A 22,489-nucleotide genomic window follows, 5' to 3' on the forward strand; every position below is an offset into this window, starting at 1 on the left:
ATCCTGAGACAAACTCATTTTTTGAACTCTCAATTTAATGTATATCTTAGAAGAAATCTTAAAAGTAATATGCATTTTCCATGTGTGAGGCGTGCTTTTAATTTTTCTTGCTGCTAATGTGAAGTGTGCAACACCTCAGAGATTATTATAATCTGACTGTGGATTTTCATGCCTTAGGATCATTACACGAAGAATGATTTTGAAAGAATCTAGCTGGTTAATTCCCAACCAGCAAACATCTCTGAAAATCTTGACATGTGGAAATGAGCCAGAAGGATAAAGATCTAAGGTGAGGAGAATTATAAAAATCCAATTATCACAATTAGATGGCTGGAATGATTGGTCTATTGTGAAATTCACAGCACAGTGTTGTTTTTTCCAGGAGACTATGGTGTTGGTCTACAGAGGTTCTGAAAATGTCTTCTGGGGTTTTTGTAAATGATGAAAAATATCATGCAAATGCTTGGTTTAGCACGGAAGACGTTTTTTCCTAGAGAAGGCACAAATCATTTTCTTTTGTTCAGTGACCCGAAATGCTCAACATTGTTTCAAAGGCAGAAAAAAGAAAAAAAAAAAAAAAGAAAAGAAAAGGAAATGGCTCACGGCAAACGTTTTGGTCAGAATTTACAATTTGATGTAACACACAGTTTGCAGTTTTTCTACTGAACTCCGATCAATGTATTTATGAGCATGTGTAGGAGTTCCTGTTGTGGCGCAGCAGAAACAAATCTGACTAGCATCCATGAGGACGCAGGTTCGATCCCTGTCCTTGATCAGTGGGTTAAGGATCTGGCATTGCCATGAGCTGTAATGTAAGTTGCTGTCTTGGCTCAGATCCCTTGTTGCTGTGGCTGTGGTGTAGGCCAGCAACTACAGCTCCGAATGGACCCCTAGTCTGGGAACCTCCATATGCCGTAAGTGCAGCCCTAAAAAAGCAAACAAAAAAAATGAAATGTGTGTGTATGTGTGTAAGAGTACTAGGTTAAGGATCTCCTCACTCCTGAAGTGTGGAAAATACCAGCCAATTTCCCCCTGACACTCTAGGTTAAAATGGCGCACAGTTTACAAAATTTAAAGGTAATGCCTTCAGAATCTAAAGCCTTTATAACAAAACCCCTAAAATGCTTTCTAAAGCTTTACGTTTTGTCTTCCATTAAAATCTTCTTTAATTAACATGTCACTAGATGGAGTTCCCATCGTGGCGCAGCGGAAATGAATCCGACTAGGAACCATGAGGTTGCAGGTTCGATCCCTGGCCTCACTCAGTGGGTTAAGGATCCGGCGATGCCGTGACCTGTGGTATAGATCGCAGACGCGGCTCAGATCTGGTGTTGCTGTGGCTCTGGCCTAGGCTGGTGGCAACGGCTCTGATTAGACTCCTAGCTTGGGAACCTCCATATGCCGTAGGTATGGCCCTAAAAAGACAAAAAGACAAAAAGACAAAAAAAAAAAAAGAAAGAAAGAAAGAAAAAGAATTCTACTATCTTTATTTGAAAATGACTATTTCTTCAGAACTTTTTCATGTTTTCCAATTTTCTTTCATCACTCATTCATTTCTTGTTTCAACGAATAATTATTTATTGCCAGGTATTCCAGGCTCAATACCATGTATACAAAAATAAACTTGAAAGGAGAGCTCATGGATCTGTGCAGTAAGAGTAGCGACAACTTAGGGCTGCAGACCAAGTTCTAGTCTTTATTAAGTCCCATTTGTCATATGATCAATTATCAATGCTCCAATTTTTCAGTCTCAAGGGACATGTAAATGCCTAGTGCAAGGCATGCATTTCTGAATTGAACATCTTATTTAGAAGTTTTGTTCAGTTGGTACGACTCTGCCTTTTGCTTGGGACTGTGAAAATAAAAATAAAAATATGATCTATTTATGTAGAGAACACAACAAAAGAGCCAAAGACAGGAGAGATTAGTTTAGTTTGTCTGGGTCCCAGAAAGCTCCATGGAAGCAGTAGGATTGGGGAAGACACTGCAAGGTTTATACGGGTGTGAGAGATGGTAGAGGCATAATGCTGGGCAGTGGAGACTAAGAAAGACAATGAAATTGGCAGTATGTGGGATGATGAGGAGAGCTTTCTGTTTGGAGCAGAGGACTCAAGTTTGGAAGAAGAAAATAAGTTATGGGGTTAGGGCAGTAGTATTGGTGACCATCTTGAACACTGGTGATGGAAGCATGATTTTAGAGACATTCATCTAGGGTGGTTTTCAGACAGTTTAAGGAACCCTTCCTTTGGCTTATTGCCCCTTCTCTACTTCAATTGTGCTGGCTGGTGGGGGTTGCCAAACTGTGAAGCCCACCTTTAGCCAAAGGAGTGAGTAGAGAACTCTGGCCACACCAATCACAGCACACCATTCCCAGGACGTGTGACTGGCCAATCAGAACCCTTCCCCACATTCTCCTGCGAGGCTGCCTATGGTTCCATTCTCACAATGACCGCAGACCTGAGCATAGAGGCTCCTCTTAAGAAGAGAGCTCTGTGGGCATTGGCATTTCTAGTTCCCATTATCTCTGAGACCAGTTTCATCTAAGCCCTCCCTGTGTTTTGATTACAGGAACCAAATTTCCTTGTTTGCTGGAGCTAACTTCTCTCACTTGGAATTCGAACCAGATCTGACTGACAGGAGGGAAAAAAGTGAAAATGTGATCCTCTGATATTCTGACAGAAATTTAGGGAGAAAGCTGGTTTGGACAGGAAGAGAATGATTTTAGTTTTTGCTTTTTAGGGTGAATTGGAGCTGCAGCTGCTGGCCTACCCCACAGCCACAGCAATGCGGGATCTGAGCCGCATCTGCGACCTACACCACAGCTCACTGCAATGTGAGAACTGCTGATTTTATTTTTGAAATGCTGATTTAGTTAGTGGTAGGGCATAATATATGGAAATATTCAATGATACCAATTAGAAATTTATACCCATAAGATGTAATTAGGACAGTTAACACTTACAAAGCTATTGCTTTATGCCCAACACTATCCTTTTTTTCTTTACCTGCGTTAATTCAGGCCCAACATCCAACCTTACAGTCGAGAAAACCAGGACACAGAAAGATGTTACAGCTCTGCAGAGTGAACCAAATAATGAGTTTCGGAGCCCAGTTCAAGGCCTGGTGGTTTGACTCCAGACATTATCTTGAATTAAGTGGAAGATATATTGATATGTAACCTTTCTATGTTTAAAATATCTGTGTGTACATACACATGTTTACTGGGGTATTTGGGTACATACCAGTTAAGAATTCAAAATCTTGTTTTAACATCGGTAGTTATAGGAGACACAAGCTTTCCATTTGCACAATTATACAGAGTACTCAGATCTATGCAATGTATATTGATTACTTACTGACCATTATCTCTAAAAAGAATGACCAGGAGACCTTCAGTGTCAATGGACAAGAAATATCATTAAATGGAATCCGCCCCTGATTTTCTGTCCTTCTCTATCTTGTTTACTTGCTGATTCTTTGTTCCGCACCTGCATCCAAACAAAAGCTACACCTATTTTTGCATCTGCATAAATTAACTTGCCTTGGATTTCTGCCCAAACAGGTTCTGCAATGTATCAACCCTATGGAATATACCCACCCTTGGGTACCTGTAATATGATATGGAATGGGACATTTCCAGTTGTCTGAGAATTGGTGGCTATGGTCCCTGCTGGAAAGAAGTGGTGCTGGTCACCCCACATTCTAAAGAGAGCTGCCAGTATTAGGATTAGACACTGCTCAGGCTGGAGAACTGGACATGCTCCCCTCTGCAGCCCTTCTGAAGATGCTATGAAGAGACGGACCAGAGGAGGGAGGAAGAGACTGGTGAGGAAGGAGACAGAGGTGGTTCTCTCAGCCCCATTCCTCACCAAGCAACGTGGATTAGGAGGGTTCTAAGATAATCAGACGCAGGGATCCTGGCCGGCACCTCGATCCCCAGTTGGTGTGGACTGATCTGTCTGCTGCCACTGGGGAAGCTGAATCCTGCAAGAAACGTTTCCTCAGAGTCTTTGTTATGGACTTCATGTTGGGGTGTCCCCAAATTCAGATGTTGAAAGCCTAATTCCTAAGGGGGTGGTGTTAGGAGGTGGGGCCTCAGGCAGGTAATTGAGTTATGAGAGTGGAACCCTCATGATAGGCTTAGGAGAGAAACAGGGTCTGCTTTTTTTCCTCTCTGCTCTCTCGACCAAGTGCACATGCAATGAGATGACAGCCATCATCGAACGAGGAAGCAGGCTCTCACCAGACATGAATCTACCAGTGCCTGGATCTTGGACTTCCTAGCTTTCAGAACTGTGAGAAAAACACCCAATTTACGGTATTTTGTTATGGTAGCCCAAGTTGACCATGTCAGTCCCACATGAGTCATGGCCACCAGCAGCCACCAAACTGAGCTGAAATGGGGCCCTAGACGTCTTCTGTCAATGGACAGCTGGTTAGTCCGTAGGAATGACTGTGCACCCCACTGCACCTCACCCCTCAGCATTATTCCTCCTTCCTCCAACCACATTTTTGGGATTAATGGATTGACAAATTTAGTAAATACTCATAGAAATGCCATCTATGAGTTCCAACTCATTCAATATGCATAATAACTCTAATGAGGTATTTACTCCTTACAAATAAGGAAGCCACGTCATACAGAGGTTAGGGAATCTGCTCAAAGTGACATAGCTAGGAAGGGGCAGAATCGGACTGAAACAGACAGTCTGGCTCCAGAGTTGCTGTTTGGTAAATTCTAAGCTCCACCAGCTCCCAGAACCACTCACCCCCTCACCCATAGGCCCATTAGCTCATGCACCCTCCCTGGGCTGGATGAGAAGAGGCTAAGACCCTATCCCACTCTAAGGCCCCCCCAAGACAAAGGCCTGGCTGGCACTGGAGGAAAGGAGAGCAATGGGCTATAAATTAGCTACAAGAGGGCATGAATTATAAATCGGCCTAACCTGGATTCGTAGTAGCCAAAGCCAAGCATAAAATTATAAGTGTTTCCCAAATGGAGTTAAGGCATAGGATTTGACAAAGCCCAGTCAAAAGCAAGGAATGTGGGGAAAAACAAAACTGTGTCATGTTTGTACTTCTGAGTTCAATCGCCCCATACATGCATCACATGTTGAAAAAGCCACTGCCCTGACCACTTACTCCCAGTTCTTTTTTTCCTTTTTCTTTTTATGGTTGTACCCGTGGCATATGGAAGTTCCTGGGATAGGGGTCAAATTGGAGCTTCAGCTGCCAGCCTATGCCACAGCCCCACAGCAACACCAGATCTAAGTCGCATCTGTGACCTACACTGCAGCTTGTGGCAATGCGGATCCTTAACCCACTGAGTGAGGCCAGGGATCAAACCTGCATCCTCACAGAGACAATGTCAGGTCTTAACCAGCTGAGCCACAGTGGGAACTCCGACTCCCTGTTCTTAGTCATACCTTGCTGAAATACAGAGATGATCCAGAAGAGATGACCCCACACCCTTCTTCCGGTTTTACAATTTCTCCTCCAATAACTTCTTGCCAGTCAGACTCCCAAGCATTCGGGTTCTCGAAGTCCGACATGATGGTGGAAGGAAGGGCAGCTTCCGGGTGGCATTCAGTGCCTTGGAATCCCCGGTCACACCTATGAGACAGGAGGGCCGGGTGAACAAGTGATGGACTCGTGTGTGAATGCCATAGCCATGTGCTCTGCCACGCTGCCCAGGTCTCACTTTTGCTCAGGGATTAGCATCTACACTAGATTTTTCTCTGTTGTGTTAATCTGTGTATATGGTGGTAACAACCTTCATTTTTTCACAAAGGTTTAAAAAAGGACAGAATCCTTTCTTAAAAGAAATAGTGCTATCACGGTAGCAAACAGGGTTCAAGGAGTGGTGAAGTGAGACGTGGGCATGTGTGCACACGTGCGGTGGGGGAGGAGGGGAAGGACCATGAGATCTTCCTACAGTCTTTAAAGGTCACATATAAATACCTGTCAGCTCAAACAACACGTGACGGTGGCCGCGTTTTACATTTCCTCGTTCTGATTAAATTATGTCTCTTTTAGAGACTTTAAGTATTCGAGTGTGTTCCTATCTCATCCTCATTAGCGATAATCACCACCTCCCTGTGTACACAACCTTGAGCTTCTGGCGAAGGGGTGTGCGAAAGCGTGCAGCAGCTGTTTGACTAGTGCTTTGAGGCTGTCAGGGGAAGGAGGGGGAAACAATAGCAAGGCTCCATTAACTACCAAAGAGGACTTTGGGGTTAATTAATAAAGTCTGAAACTTAAGCCCAGGAGGCCTTGTGTTGAAGCTATATTTTGAAGTTTTGAAAATACGGCTGGATGCCTATTGCAAGGCAATGATATCTTTTACATCTAAAATAAGGCTACAGAAAGGAGGATGGTTTTCCTTTGGCCGTTTCTTTATTTATTAATCAATCCCTAGAACTCTGAGGATGGCTGCTGGGGGGTCCCTAGAAACACACATGCTGAGGCGCGGAGAGCCAACCCCGCTTTCTGATGCAGGTACCTGCACACACCACGATCGCACGAGCCATGCCCTCTGCACATGTTTGGGCACTGCTGCCCAATATAGATACTGTCTAATGCCCACTCGTCCTGGGCCGTGTAGTAGCTCTGACTCCAACGGAAGCGGGTGGCACTGGACCTAGAAACAAGGCAGAGTAATAAAAACAATATTTTAACTGATGTGGGGTCCTACAGACACAGAACGGGGTCAGGTTATCCTTACATGTATACATTGCAATTACAGTTTTTCCCCCTCTTTTTTTTTTAAATTTTTTTCTTTTTTTTTTTTTTCCCAATCATTCTTTAGCAGTTGCGTTTCTACTCAATTACTGTCTGATTCAACAATTCCATTATGAAGGAAAGTGAAAAGGAAATCTCCGTGTTTTCTGTATATCTCATTCTTAATTTGTGACATTTTAAAGGAAAGCACAATATCAGATTTTTGTTGTTACATAGGCATTTGATGCTGGGAAAAGAAAGAATATTTTTGAAAAATAAAAATTTATATTAAACTGTCTCTCACAGATGAAAATGTGAGGTGTTTAATTTAGAGTAATGCACTTTCTTACAATAAATGAATCAGAGGTTATTGGAAGACTTCCTGTTAGCTCTCAATTTAAAACAAATAGTTTCACTTGGAGGTACTGTTTTAGGGTTGAGGGGACATGCTGCAATGTACTGTATTACAAGTAAGAACATAATGGTGCTAAATTCTGCTTATTATTTCTGAAACGTTAACTTGCTTGGGTTTCACAGACAAGCTGATGTTAAGTGGAGATTAAAAACTTAAGCAATCCATTACACATAGAGAAACACCTGGGACCTTGGTTCTTCTCAATCAAATATAAAGTCTAAAAAGAGAATATTTTGAAAGCAATGCCAAGAAGGTTTCCATTCTTTTAAAATCACATATTTTTCATCTTTAGGAACTTTCACGGATCCACAATCAATTCTTTTTGGTTCAAGTACAAAGCAAAACAAAATAAAACCAAAAAGAATTTACAGAATGAATGTGCATGCTCAGTCCCATGATTAAATCCTCCCCAATTACACTATCTACAGATACACTTGATCTTAATGGCTCTGAATGATCTGTGAAAGTCTACTACATCAATTACCCACATATTAAATACTCCCTAAGTACATAACAGACTGTTAAAATCCAGACTAAGCCGTTACTGTTTATTTTACTAATGATCTGTGGCTAATAGGTTGCCTTTTTATTCCTAGTAGGGTAATTCCAGGATTTGCTGAGGTGAATCAAGTAGACACAGGTTTGCAGCCTATCAGTGCTGTTTGTGGTACATACAATGACACAGATGCACCTCTTCCATGGTAACAGTTTATATATATATATACATTTTTGTGTGTGTGTGTCTTTTTGCCTTTTCTAGGGCCGCTCCTGCGGCATATGGAGGGTCCCAGGCTAAGGGTCTAATCAGAGCTGTAGCCCTGGCCTTCGCCAGAGCCACAGCAATGCAGGATCCGAGCCACATCTGTGACCTACACCACAGCTCATGGCAACGCTGGATCCTTAATCCACTGAGCAAGGCCAGGGATCGAACCTGCAACCTCATGGTTCCTAGTCAGATTCGTTAACCACTGTACCACGACGGGAACTCCCAACAGTTTATATTTGTAATCTAACAGCTATCATGATTGTTACAGTCCCCTTAAGAAATATGGCACTAAGGAACCTACCTACAAAACAGAAACAGACTCACGGATATAGACAACAGATTTGTGGTTGCTACAGGGGAAGGAGGAAGAAGTGGTGCAAACTATCACCTTCAGAATAGATAAGCAATGAGGTCCTACTGTACAGCACAGGCAACGATGTCCAGTCTCTTAGGATAGACCATGATGGACGATAATGACAAAAAGAATGTAAGTACATGTATGACTGGGTCACTCTGCTGTACAGCAGAAATTGACTCAACACTCTAAATCAACAGTACCCTATGAAAATAAATAAAGAAATGGATTTTAGAAACACATACTGTAAAATCAGGTACTTAGAGTGTAGAGTCCTACCGAAAACAAAGACTCATTCACCAGTGTCATGAAAAGGAGGAAGGACTATGTTCTTTCAAGACTGATGATAATCTGAGTCAAGTCTAGGGCCACAGATGTCTAGACTGAGAGCTCCTTGGGGGACAAGGATAGCTTTGTGTCTCAGCAGTTTGCCCGGGAACAGAAAAAAGCAAGCACACAAAAAAAGTCTGCTAAAAAAAAAATAAGCCAATGATTGAATGGACAGGACAGGAAAAGGCAGTCTGTTTCTGATTTCTGTAGGTAATGGGGTGAAAAATGTGCTAGGAGTCAGGGGACCCGATACCCTTGGACCCTGGCTCTATAATGGATCAGCTGTGTGACCTTTAGTGAGAAATTGAAGCCCTCGGGGGCTTCAGTTCCTCACCTCTCAAATAAAGGGATTGGGCACACTGATTTCTAAGATCCCTTCCAGCTCAAAAATTGAATGATTGCACTGATGCTTTGTGGATTGAGGGGATTTTATTTTCTTTATAGTCACATGCCTACATGAAACCCACGGCATGCATTATTTTGAAGTTTTGATATTTCAAACACTAAAATGAGGTTGGAGGGTTTCAGAAACCTGACTTAGATTTCCCAGTTTATTTATTCTCCTAAATAGTTACATGTAAACACATTCCAAATTCTTTTTCTAATTAATCCTCATGCGCTTCTGTGAACCCTTGAAAAGATACTTAAGATAAAAAGCTTAAAGGGAGTTATTCCATTTGAGACGACAATCCATGGTTTCATGTGCTGATATTAATTAACAGAAGAGAAAGCAAAAGAGGCTGAATATTGGCTTCGTTTTTAGTGAGGAAAAAAATTAGGCGTGTGCGCAATCTCCAGCTGGTCACATGTGAGAACACAAGGTGTGATCTCACTGATTTGCAGCTGCATCACTGCGAAATATCGCCCTCAATACAAATACTTAATTTGCCAATTTTCTCTTTCTCTCTCACTCTCTTCCTCTTTCTCCCTGTCTCTGTTTCTCTCTCTCAAAGGCATTCTTAGGAGGAAAACCCTGTGCACTTCAGATTGAGTCTGGAAGTGGCACCCCAGCAGTATGGATCATGAAATGAAGTTGACCTGCATTTAAAATCCAAACTTTTGAAGGCAATGAAACTTGGCAGTCTTTTCGTGATTTGATTTTTTTCCCCCTTATAAACTTCTAGACTGAAATAAAACAGCATTTGAGTCATCTCGCGATAGTTAGGTAACCTGAGGAATCAAGGTAAATGAAGGCTAAATTGTATTTTCCACCTTCAGAGTTACTGTAATTACATTTACCCTATTATTGTGAAACTCATTCAGTCATTAGGTGTTGATTTGTTTATGAAGTCAGCAACCGACAGCTGCTTGGGTCTCATTAGGCCCTGTTCTTATGTAAATGTCTCTCATAAAAACAAAATTAATTTTCACTGGGTAACAAATGTTCAGTTCATATACAATATAATTTCTTTGAGCAGGTGTATACACATTCAATATTTCTACTCTAAGTTGTTTCATCTAGCATACTTTCCAAAGTTAACAGATCTTTGACAATGCAGACCACATTTGCTTGTCTGCGGTCCATTTATAGTTGCACATGCTTAAATCGAAACAGCATAAGAAAGATTTGCCAAATAGAACACCACTTCAAACTATACTTTCCTTTTTCCCACAATGCTTGGGGTAAACATGCCATTGGCGAAAATCTGAAATGCATATAATACAGTAATCAAGAATTCCAAAGACAATAAATGTACTTTATCCTTATAATAGTGTTTATAAGCATTATAAACCCCCAAACAATGATAATAACCAATGGAACACTAATTTTTTTTTTGAAATGCTATAGCAATAATGTTTAGTTTACGTATTAGTGAGTAGATATATTAAAATAAACACCCTATTGGCTTGTTCAATTGTAAGAAATATTTTTACTTTCTTTACCCAAGACTTTGAAGGAAATTTGGAAAAGCAGAATTCAATTATTTACCTACATGTACTTAAAGGCAAGTGGTCAGAGGAATAATCTAGTAGATTTTTTTCAGTTTGTAAAAAGAGATAGCTTGCAGTGAAACATCTCTTTAGTTTATCCAGACACAAGGAATCGAAATTCTATTTAATTTCTTAACATTTAATGAGCATCCTAATAGCGTGACAGGCACTGTGTTAAAACTAAAGGGTTTAAGAACCAATGTATTTCCTCTCAAGTGGCTAATGAACATTGATGAAAATCTGACCTTTTCTTATTATATTAAAACTTTCAACTTGGTGATACTACGTATTTTTAGGACCACACCTGTGGCATATAGAGGTTCCCGGGCTAGGGGTCGAATTGGAGCTGTAGCCGCTGGCCTACGCCACAGCCACAGTAATGCGGGATCCGAGCCATGTCTGTGACCTACACCACAGCTTTCAGCAATGCCGGATCCTTACCGCACTGAGTGAGGCCAGGGATCGAATCTGTGTCCTCATGGATACTAGTCAGATTTGTTTCTGCTGAGCCATGACAGGAACTTCGGTGATACTATCTCTTAAGCCAAGAAATAATAATGCAATATACAATTTGAGTGTAAAATAACCTGCAAAGGTTTTTTTGATAAAGGACAATACTTTTTGGATATTGCCTAAACTACATTAAGAATAATAACTTAAAACATTTCTGGGAATGAAAGGACAGCTCTAAAATACAGGATCAGTGCTATCTTACCATCATAATTTTGAAATTGTACCCCACATGTCAATAAATAAAAATTAGTATTTTTTAAATAATGAAGGTAATATACTTAATGGTGAAATAATGGAGGGAAAAAACCCTCAGTAGCTTTGCAACAAGTATGACCAGTATTTCAATTGTCTGATGTGTCACTTTTTTATAATTTTAACAGATATGCTTAGAATATCATTGAAATTAAATAAAAGTCTTGATTATATTCCCAGGAGTAGATATAAAAAAAGTATGATTTCAGAGAAAGTAGTAACTTGTTATTCAAAGCGTTAATAGAGTATCCAGGAAATGGCTCACAGTTGGATATAGAAAATCTGTGGAAATCAAATTTCAAGCATTTTGTTCCAATTGACATAATGATGAATCCTTAAAAATAATCAAGGAGGCATTCTTCTATAATGCAGTAATTCAATTTTCAACTAAAGGAGGTATAATAATAATTCTAGGTTGTTACCTAACCACTTGTTTTCGTGTAGAGCCTAACTCTTATATAAAATAGTCCGAGAAGGGTTGATTTAGTGATTTTCTTTACAAAAGGGGTCTTGGGAGGCAGATACCACAGCAAAATATAATTTTTGTCTCTTTTATACTTTCTCTGCTACACAAATCACAAAATCTTTGAATTTTTCAGAACTATGATGGACTTTTAAGATCATTTAGTTAAAACTCTTCATCACATATGTAAGGAATCAGTTTGAAGAGGTTGTGAATGGTTAAAGAGTGTAGTTAATCATTGACAAAGAAATATTGAGAACTCAGGTCTTCTACTTTCTAGTCACAGGTTCTTCCTTGGGTGAGCTCATCCTGTCCCAGCGTCTAAATAGTACTCATAGTATTTAACTTTTCCACCCATGCCTCTTTTCTGAGCCGCAGATTCCTAAGTCCAATTGGCTTCTTGATATTTCTGCTTAAACAGATTAAGTATTACAAACTTCACATCACAAAACATACGCAGCATTATGATCCTGAATTCTCTGCCCTAGATCCACGCCTCTAGTGTCTCCCATTTTGTTCAGTGGTACTCCCAGCCAACAATTTTCCCAGGCCCAGAATTCAGAAATTGCTTTCGATTCTGCCATTTCTACCACAGCCCCCATCTGGTCCATCAATGAGTCCTATTTGATCATATTTCGGAAAAGACGGCTCTTGCCATGTCCGTTACAATCATACGCCAAGCCACCTAAACATCTAATGCCTGGGGCCCCTGCCCCTAACTGGTCTCCCTGTCTTTTTTAAAGATTTTTTTTTCTTATTATAGTTGCTTTACAATGTTCTGTCCATTTCTGCTGTACAGCAAAGTGACCCAGTTAGACATATATATATATACACACACACATATATGTGTGAGTGTGTGTGGATACATTCTTTTTCTCACTTTATCCTCCATCATGTTCCATCTGGTCTCCCTGTCTTCATTCTTTATCCTACAATCTGTTCCTTACACAGGCCTCAGAGAGATCAGTCTAACATGCAACGATGTCATATTTTGGGGAAAAAAATGTGCTTTTCTCTTTCATACTATCAAATGTTTAACTTTCTCCCTAGTTACTGAGGCTACTGCTTCCTGGGGGATGATTTTCATTGTTACTGAAAGATTGTGAATAAAGAAAAAGAGTGTCTATTAAGCTTTTAAAAGAAAAAGTAGGGATTTGCAGCAAGAAGACAGCCCTGCAATCCAAACTGTCTTGACATAGACTTTTTAGATTTCTGTATCATTCTCTTTTATAGGTCAAACCCAAAGGAACTGGCTCATAGAATTTTCTCATAAAAACAAAAGTTGAGGCCAAAGGAGAAGTGAGAAAAAGCTAGGGCAGTTTGGAAATCAAGTTTTCATTAGTTCTATTTTTCTAATATACTCAGTATAAAAGAAAGATCAGGAACTGATTCAATATTCTATAATAACCTATACAGGAAAATAATCTGAAAAAGAATGAATATATGTATGTGTGTGTGTATACACACACACATATCATAAATATATACACACACATATATACATACATATATACATGTATATGTATATACATATATATAAACATATATATACATACATATATACATATATATATAAAACTGATTAACTTTGCTGTATTTCTGAAACTAACACAATATCATAAGTCAACTATACTCCAATACCATTAAACAAATTAAATGAAAAAAAGAAAGATCTTTTGAAGGTGAAAAAAAAAAGAATGTATCCTGCCTGCCATCTCATGCTTAACTCTTCTTCATCTTTGTCATGCTAAAAGAGATAGTAAAAGTTAAAGTGACAGCCATATCTACAGATGTCATCTCTTACCAAGTTTTCTGGGGAAGAAGTACTATGACTCTTCTCCACTGTGTGAACTCACTGGCATGGTAAATACTTGCTGATGTGAATTCCTGACAACTCGGCATACTTGGAAGGCATTCCTAAAAGAGAATCAGACAAAAATGAAACTGAGGTTCTAGTTCCTCCAGGGGTGAAATGCTGACTCGCACAAGTGTAAAAGTCCTTAGAAGTCTAATGTTATAATCTTAACCATTTGCAATATGGGTGCAATCCATAATTTTTCCTTCTGCGAAGCTAAAATATTTGGAAAACAACTGAAATGAGATGCCACAATGGAATTAAATGTTTTCCAATTCTCACACGCAAAAACAGAAAATAGATTAGGACCTGTTAGCATCATACTGGCATTTGGTGAAATTTTCCTATTCACTATGGTGTTTATGCATTTATTGCAATATCAGATCACCAGTATGTATATATAAAGAAGTACATTTTATTCCAAGAAACTGGAATTAGGTTATTTCTTTTTTGTTTTTTAAGGCAAGAGCTACCATATTCTTAATATGATCACCCTACAGTTGAAGAGACTTAACAAAGGATAGTTGAAGACATGCCACAGGGAAAGAAGGAGACATTTATAGATAAATGGAGGTAGAGATAAGAATGTTGAAACACCATCCTAGTAGATCTAGTCCTAAAGTTATTCTCATTTCTTTCTTATTTTTAATTGCCCTTTAGTATCTGATAGGGCAGAATGTGGCCTCATGGTAGGCCATTGGTGACAGTGTCAATTCTAAATTGCAAATAACATTGTTCTTTTTCAACCAAACCTAAACTTTTAGCATTGTAATTCTTTGCTTCCTATATAAAAAGGGGAAGGCTATTTATCACAAGCTTCAGAGCAGACAGACTTACTTCTTGGACGAGGTGCCAGGTCAGGCCGTGGTTGGTGGAATACTCCAGTTTCACCTGGTTGTCCATGTGTGGAGTGTATTTCCGGCCACAGCCCATCACCAAACTGAACTGAATCATGTAGGATGCTCCTATCTGCATTGACTGTGTTTCCACATAGCGCATACTGGAGGCAAGTTTAGAATCTCCTGTAAAACTGGAAGACAGAGGTCGAAATCAGAAAGCTAAAAACAGCAACATAGTAGGGAAAAAAAATCAAACCCTTCTTTTCCTATCTCACACCAAAATAGTTTCATTTTACTTCTTTAAGCCTTGCCAAGTTCTAGAATGAGTTTCTGTTAATATTTTAAAAAAAGAGGCAATTTGAAACAATGTCTATCAAAGAAGCAATGTATTTTTAAAGTTAACACCTTGACTTGTCAAAATGGGTACTCACTCATATATTGTTCATGAGTATAAACACTTTGACTCATTAATATGACTTCTTGGAATCTATCCTAATAAAACAGTCCTAAATTCAAAACCAACTTTATAAAATATGATGAATATTGTAGGTTTACTTAGGGTAGTAATTGGGAACCATTTGAGATGTCAAACCACAGGGAAAATGGTGTAGCCACTTGACAGACTGTCCATATTTCAAATATTTATGAAGGTAATATAATCAAATTTACATGTATATGACAAAAGGTTTAAAAACCCACAAAATGATGCATGAAGGAAATTTGGCAGAATGTCTGCAAAGGCTGTGTTTGGTGGTAGAAACTGGACAGTTTAAAACTTCATTTTTCCTACTTTCCAAATAGTCTTTAATGCTTAGCCACTAAATACTGAAATCATCATAACATAGTTAAAAAAATTTTTTTTAAATATAGATGATTTACAATGTTGTGTGACTTCTGCTGTACATGATATAGTTTTAATAGTGGTACCTAAAGTCAGTGAAATTCCCATGTTTTACTGGGTCTCAACTGAGCACTATGTGATTGTAAACTGAAGGCAGGCACAATTACTTTTTTATAGAAAACTGCTCAAGGAATTTATAACCTATCAGAGGAGATTAAAATATGGACACATTTCACTGTAGTTAACATGCGTCAGTGTAAATATTTCCAGGGCCAACCACACGGGGGTTTGTCTGCCACAGCACTTAGTACTACAATTCTGAAGTAGTCAAGTTCCACCCTTCAATGACAAGGTGGCTCAGACAAAGGAGTTGATGCAATATTGCAGGAAATCTTTGAGGCATTTAATATTTTTTCTTAATTCTCCTTTGCTGAATCAGCAAAATAAGAAATAACTACTCTGACTTGCTTCTTGTAAGGATTAAGATATTATTTAAAGATGGAATATTGTGCATATAGAAGATCGCCATGGGCTTGGGCTCCAGGCTATAAAATGTAAGAAGCTTTTTCTTGGCAATGACTAGTTACTGTTTAAATTTTAAATTAAGTTTTTGCATTTGGACAACAAATGAAAGAGCAAAATATAAGTGCCCAATATCTGTCTTAGCATATGGTTCATACAAGGAAGGGGAAAGTTATATTCAGTACTGCTGGGCTTACAAATCCAGCTACTCCATGTTTGTTGTTATTGATAAAGATGCCCACCAGTTGTTGAGTTAGGCCTATATCCTAAGACTGTGCTAAGCACAATACCCACACTATATTCCTTAGTTCCATCTTTACAAAATTACTCTGTGAAGAAGGAACAATGACCTCTAGCGAACAAATGAGGAGATGGGGGCAGTAAATGGTAGAAACTCGATGAGAAATCAGCTTTGCCTGACTCCAAAACCTCTTAACCAAACGCTATCTCTTTGTCCTTCTATTACGCTACGAGGGAGAAAAAAACACTGCCATTGTGAATAATTTTCATTTGTAGTTAATTTAAAAATCATTAATTTTCAGTTACTATACAATGATGCTCTGATGTAGACGTACAAAACCATGATTGCTACTGTGTATTATTAGGGCATTAAAGGATGAAGTCTAGAAAATATGAAGCTGTAGGATGCAATTTTTTTTAGCAGTGTTACAAAAGGAACCAACATAGAACAAGAATACGAGTAAGCTGCATTGGTACAAACTCATCTACGTAAATTCTAGAGTCTTTTAAATAGGCAAAATAATAATAATAATAATAATAAAAATCACAAATGTTTCTCCCTGTGAGAAATGAATGCTGCTTTTAGTTTCCAGGGTTTAATGCTCTTTCTACTACTTTTTATGAAAAAGGTAATCAGAAACAGTTGACTTGGCTTCATTTTTAACTGTTTATTTTAAAGGCAGGGCATATATACCCCCCAGCATCTGGGGAAAAAAAAAAATCACACAGTATGTGGCAGCAACATGGGTTGAAAGGTCTGCAAGCCACAGAGGTACTAAAACTTTCTCACTCATGTTATGCATAGTCTTTCTCCATCCAGCGTTTCTGAAACAATTTAAGATTATTTTCACAATCAACTCCTTTTAAGTTCCTCCCTTCTGAGATGGTTTAGTGTCCTGGCAATGCTACAGAGAAACAGAAAGAAGTGCTGCATTTTGCAAGTAGTGCCTGCACCTAACTTTTTCATGGTTACAAATTAACCATGAGCTTGTTTGGAGAGAAGTATTCACATCCAGGAAGTGTGTGAGGCATCCTTAAAATGATAGCTTTTAAAGGTACAATGATGCCAACAAATAAGACAAAAAGTATATAAAAGGACAAGTTAAGGCTGAGTAGTATTCCATTGTGTATATATACGACATCTTAATCCATTCATCTGTCAATGGACATTTAGGTTATTTCCATGTCTTGGCTATTGTGAGTAATGCTGCTATGAACATAGGGCTTCATGTGTTTTTTCAATGAAAGTTTTGTCTGGATATATGCCCAGGAAGGGGATTACTGGATCATATGGTAGTTCTATATTAAGTTTTCTGAGGTACCTCCATACTGTTTTCCCTAGTGGGTGTACCAATTTACATTCCTACCAACAGTGGAGGAGGGTTCCCTTTTCTCCACACCCTCTCCAGCATTTGTTATTTGTGGACTTATTAATGATGGCCATTCTGACTGGTGTGAAGTGGTACCTCATTGCAGTTTTGATTTGCATTTCTCTAACAATCAGGGATGCTGAGCATTTTTTCATGTGCTTATTGGTCCTCTGTATGTCTTTTTTGGAGAAATATCTATTCAGGTCTTCTGCCCATTTTTTCAGTTGGGTTGTTTGGTTTTTTTTTTTTTTTTTGCTGTTGAGTTGCATGCGTTGTCTGTATATTTTGGAGATTAAGCCCTTGTTGGTTGCATCGTTTGAAACTATTTTCTCCCATTCTATAGATTGTCTTTTTTTTTTTTTTTTTTTTAATGGTTTCATTTGCTCTGCAAAAGCTTGTAAGTTTGATTAGGTCCCATTGATTAATTTTTGTTTTTATTTCTATTGCTTTGGAAGAATGACCTCAGAAAACATTTGCGTGGTTAATGTCAGAAAATGTTTTGTGTACGTACTCTTCTAGGAGTTTTCGGCTGTCTTGTCTTATGTTTGTCTTTAAGCCATTTTGAGTTTATTTTTGTGGATGGTGTGAGGGTGTGTTCTAATTTCATTGATTGACATGCTGCTGTCCAGTTTTCCCACCACCATTTGCTGAAGAGACTAGAACAAAATAATGCCATTTGCAGCACCATGGATGGAACTAGAGATTCTCAATTTTACTAAGTGAAGTAAGTCAGAAAGAGAAGGACAAATGTCATATGATATAACTTATATATGGAATCTAACATACGACACAAATGAACCTATCTACAGAAAAGAAACAAACTCACAGACTTGGAGAACAGACTTGTGGTTGCCAAGGGGGAGAGGGACAGAGTGGGGTGGACTGGGAGTTTGGGGTTAGTAGATGCAAACTATAGCATTTGGAGTGGATAAACAATGAGATCCTACTGTAGAGCACAGGGAACTATGCTAATCTCTTGTGATGGAACATGATGAAGGATATATATATATACACATACACATTGATAGAACATAGAATTGATTGATATTGATAGATATTGTAGTTGATAGAACATAGAAAATCAACTATATTTTTTTAAAAAAGAGAAAAAAGTTTAAAAAAGGTCAAGTTAAGAGGCTTAAAAAAAGACAAACAGTGACAATAAAATTCTTATTTAGCATGGATATCTGTTCCTCCAGAAGTTGCGGGCAGATATTGTTGGGTAGGCTGTTGCAGCTGCTGTCCACAGCTCCTCTCTCCCCAGTCATCTTCTAGTGACTGGTCTGGGGGTGTCCATGACCATCATAAGTTCTCACCAAAGGGATGTAAGTGAAAGATGCTAGCTGGATATACTCACTCAGCTTTAATATAAATTTTTTTTTTCTCTTTTTTGTCTTTTGTTGTTGCTATTTCTTGGGCCGCTCCCGCGGCATATGGAGGTTCCCAGGCTAGGGGTTGAATCGGAGCTGTAGCCACCGGCCTACGCCAGAGCCACAGCAACGCGGGATCCGAGCCGCGTCTGCAACCTACACCACAGCTCACGGCAACACCGGATCGTTAACCCACTGAGCAAGGCAGGGATCGAACCCGCAACCTCATGGTTCCTAGTCGGATTCGTTAACCACTGCGCCACGACGGGAACTCCTAATATAAATTTTTAAAAGAGATGGATGTACTTGGCTGCCATGCCCTTTTGCCTCTTCCTATTGGGGCAGCAGCCATCCTATAACAATAAGGAGAACAAACACACAGTTGAAACTCTCTCTACTGAGATGGTGGAGTAGAAAGATGGAGAGAGCATGGGTCCCTGATGGTCTTGTTAAGCTGCTTACCAACCCTGGACTGTCAAGCCTAGGAGTGCTTGTTACGAATGACAAATAAACCTCCTCACTTTTGTTTATGTCACAGTCAGTCTTTTCTGGTTGTTGTGGTAACCCAGAGCTGAATGCATTTCTGATACACCTGCCATACTTCATGGTACTAAGTGCTATCTCTCCTGATGTGTTAATCTAAAGCAAAATAATCCACGAAAAGCACAGGCATCTTGTGCCTTAAAATCTTGATCAGTCTTTGGACACGTTTTCCTCATTGTATGTTTTATTTAAGACGAGCTGACGGCCAGTGAGATCAGGTTTGGCTTTTTCCTCCTGACTACTCTGATGTTCATACAGAGCTGGAGTTTTAGGGTCAAGAACTTCATAGTCTACGGCCCTTTAATTTATAAAACTGCTCCTCTTTGCTGCTTGCCTAAGTCACGATATGTTTATAAAGGCAAAATGAAGCTGAACTTCTCTGTTGCAATCACAGAAACAGGAAAAAAATAGTCCACATCAGCATTTTGGGGAGAAATTCTGGAGACATAAAGCATGGGGAATGGGAGGCTTCGCTTTATTCATGATGATTTGCTTAGCTTTATTCAAAAGTAAAGGAACAAAAAAATTCCTGCATCTAATGATAAGATTTAATGAGAGAATGGGGATAACTCTTTCCATTAGGACAAGCTTACCTCCCTGTGCCTTTTCATTTCCACCCTCAAGAAGGCTAGTAGGCTCTCTGTTACGACCCTGGTAAGTGAATGGCACGTAATGTCACTCAATTCTCCATCACTGTATCTTGGTTCATAGTAGAGGCCTTTGCCCCCGCCCCTTCCTTTTTAAATCTCATGTATTCCTGAGGATCTGCTTTCCTGACCAGGGTGAAAGCCTCTCTGTAGGAAGAGGCACATCTTGTTCATCTCTGCATCCCCCTAAAACCATTCAGAGCCTGGTGCACCTCAGAAAGCAGGGGGTATCGGTGTGCAGGATATTGCGGTTTTCCAACATTTCCAAATGAAATGGAATATTTCATTTGACGTTTGAGTCAAGACCACTTGGGAGACATCAGAGATCCTTACCATTGCGTTATAGAAAAGGAAAGCTGAGAGGCTGACCTGCTGGCCCGCAGGGCCACACAGTCACTAAAAAGCTAGAATCTAGGCCTTCTGATGTCTACTTTGATGTCCTTTCCACTACGTCATGCCTGTCAAAGGTGTGCAAAGAATGTTAAATAAAATGAGCTCATTAGCGAGTCTCTCAACTGGAGAGAAGGTGAATTTTCCAAAACTGCAGTTACTTAAATGCTGTAATGAACACAGATAAGGTTTTGAGGTTATCCTCACTTAGAGGAATTGCTCTTTCTTTTTTTTTTTTTTTTTTTTTTTTTTTTTTAGGAATTGCTCTTTCTGCACTTCCCCAGAGCCTTGTTCCCATCTCCAGAAGAAAAGCTCTTTCACATAAATGGGAGATACATATCATTCAAGGAAGTTGGGGAATACTCAGGCTACAAAGTTCCTTAAACGCCAATTCATGTAAAACAGCCAAATCACCTAGGGACTGAGCCGTTTTTGACCAAGGGGCCATCTGTTTCAGAACAGTTCAGTAAGCAAGAAACCATAGTGGAAGTGTCACTACTAATGGGCCACAAGAGAAGTCACTGCACCAATATTTACATTTCTTAGAAACCTAAGCATGATTCTATCATTTTCAAGAACTACATGGAAAAGCCCAGCTCTGCAGAATTCATTTTCAGAGAAAAAGATCAACAAAAAGCTGGTCTTGGTCTGATACTGCTCAGAAGTTAGTCCTCTGCAGAAGGACATGTGAATGAACTTAAGCCCCTCTAATATCATCTTTTTTGAGGGAGGGGTTTATTTTTGCAATCATCAAAGAAATGTTTACTAGAGCTGACAGAAAAACTTGATATTGTGCATTTAAAAGTGGCATTTCAACTCATTTGTTTTGTTTGTTTGTTTTTTTGTTTTTGTCTATTTTTTTTTTTTTTTTTTTTTTTTTTTTTTGCCATTTCTTGGGCTGCTCTTGTGGCATATGGAGGTTGGTTCCCAGGCTAAGGGGCTAATCGGAGCTGTAGCCACCGGCCCACGCCAGAGCCACAGCAACTTGGGATCTGATCCGCATCTGCAACCTACACCACAGCTCATGGCAACGCAGGATCCTTAACCCACTGAGCAAGGCCAGGGATCGAACCCGCAACCTCATGGTGCCTAGTTGGATTCAACCACTGTGCTATGACAGGAACTCCTCATTTGTTGTTTTTATAATGTTTCTTAAAAGAGAAACAACCATATTATTTCAGTGGTTATATAAACTTTACATAATTATTGGAAAAATCTGACACTAAGAGAAGCAGTTTTTAAAAACTAATAATTTACAATTCTACTATGCAGAGATGAACACTGCTAACATTTTGGTGTGAATACTTCCAGACTTTCTTACATTTACACACACAAATATACACACATACACATTCGCTTCTCTTAAAAAAAATTAGAACTGTAATAGTCCTGATCACTTTTTCTTTCTACAACTATTTCATTGCTATCTTTCTATATGGAAAAAATATAGTAAGTATAGTAAAACTATAAATACAGTAAATATAGTAAGACTTGTGTCTTAAAGCCAGTCTCCAATTATGGAAATCTTTAGAGGAGGTTTTTCGCTATTATAAGCAATGCTTCTATAATATGCATCCCTGTATGTCTTTGTGCACTTGTCCAATTATTTTCTTAAGATAAGTCCCTAGAAGCAGAATTGCTTGGTCAAAGGAAAATTTAAAAGTTAGCCCTTATTGCTAGGTTGCTCGCCAAAAAGGTTATACCAAGTTACACTTAAAAACATTAACAGTAACAGAACTGCCAATTCTGATTACACATCAATACTGAACTCTGAGAAAGTTTTTCATTTTAGCTACATTTTTCTTTTTAGTTATGCAAAGTTACTCTATGCATAGTCTTTTAATCTACTTTTCTTTGATTACTAGAGAACATAACATGTTAACTAGTCATTGGCTATTTGTAGCTTTTTAGGATGTGAGGAGTCTTTTCATGTACTTTACCCATTTAAAAATTGGGAAAATAAGGAAAATTATATTTTCCTTACTCATTTGTACAAGTTCTTCACACATCTGGAATATGCAGTCTGTCATATATGTTGTCATAAACAGCCCCTGCTACCAATTTCTTGTCACGTTTTATTTTCAGAAAGGTCACCCCCTTACCCTTACTAAATACAAGTTTAAAAA

The 22,489-nt window shown here is 39.0% G+C and overlaps 1 protein-coding gene across 1 annotated transcript in view; it reads right to left on the reverse strand.

The window, feature by feature from the left end:
• RELN (reelin) overlaps positions 1-22,489 on the reverse strand; it is a 502,874-nt gene that overhangs the window by 117,652 nt on the left and 362,733 nt on the right. The window contains 4 exon segments of the mRNA XM_021063495.1: positions 5,427-5,613; positions 6,503-6,640; positions 13,551-13,663; positions 14,439-14,631. Of these exon segments, the coding sequence (XP_020919154.1) occupies positions 5,427-5,613; positions 6,503-6,640; positions 13,551-13,663; positions 14,439-14,631 (631 nt within the window).

Source organism: Sus scrofa, chromosome 9 (assembly GCF_000003025.6).
Source record: "Sus scrofa isolate TJ Tabasco breed Duroc chromosome 9, Sscrofa11.1, whole genome shotgun sequence".
In the NCBI taxonomy this organism is placed as follows: Eukaryota; Metazoa; Chordata; class Mammalia; order Artiodactyla; family Suidae; genus Sus; species Sus scrofa.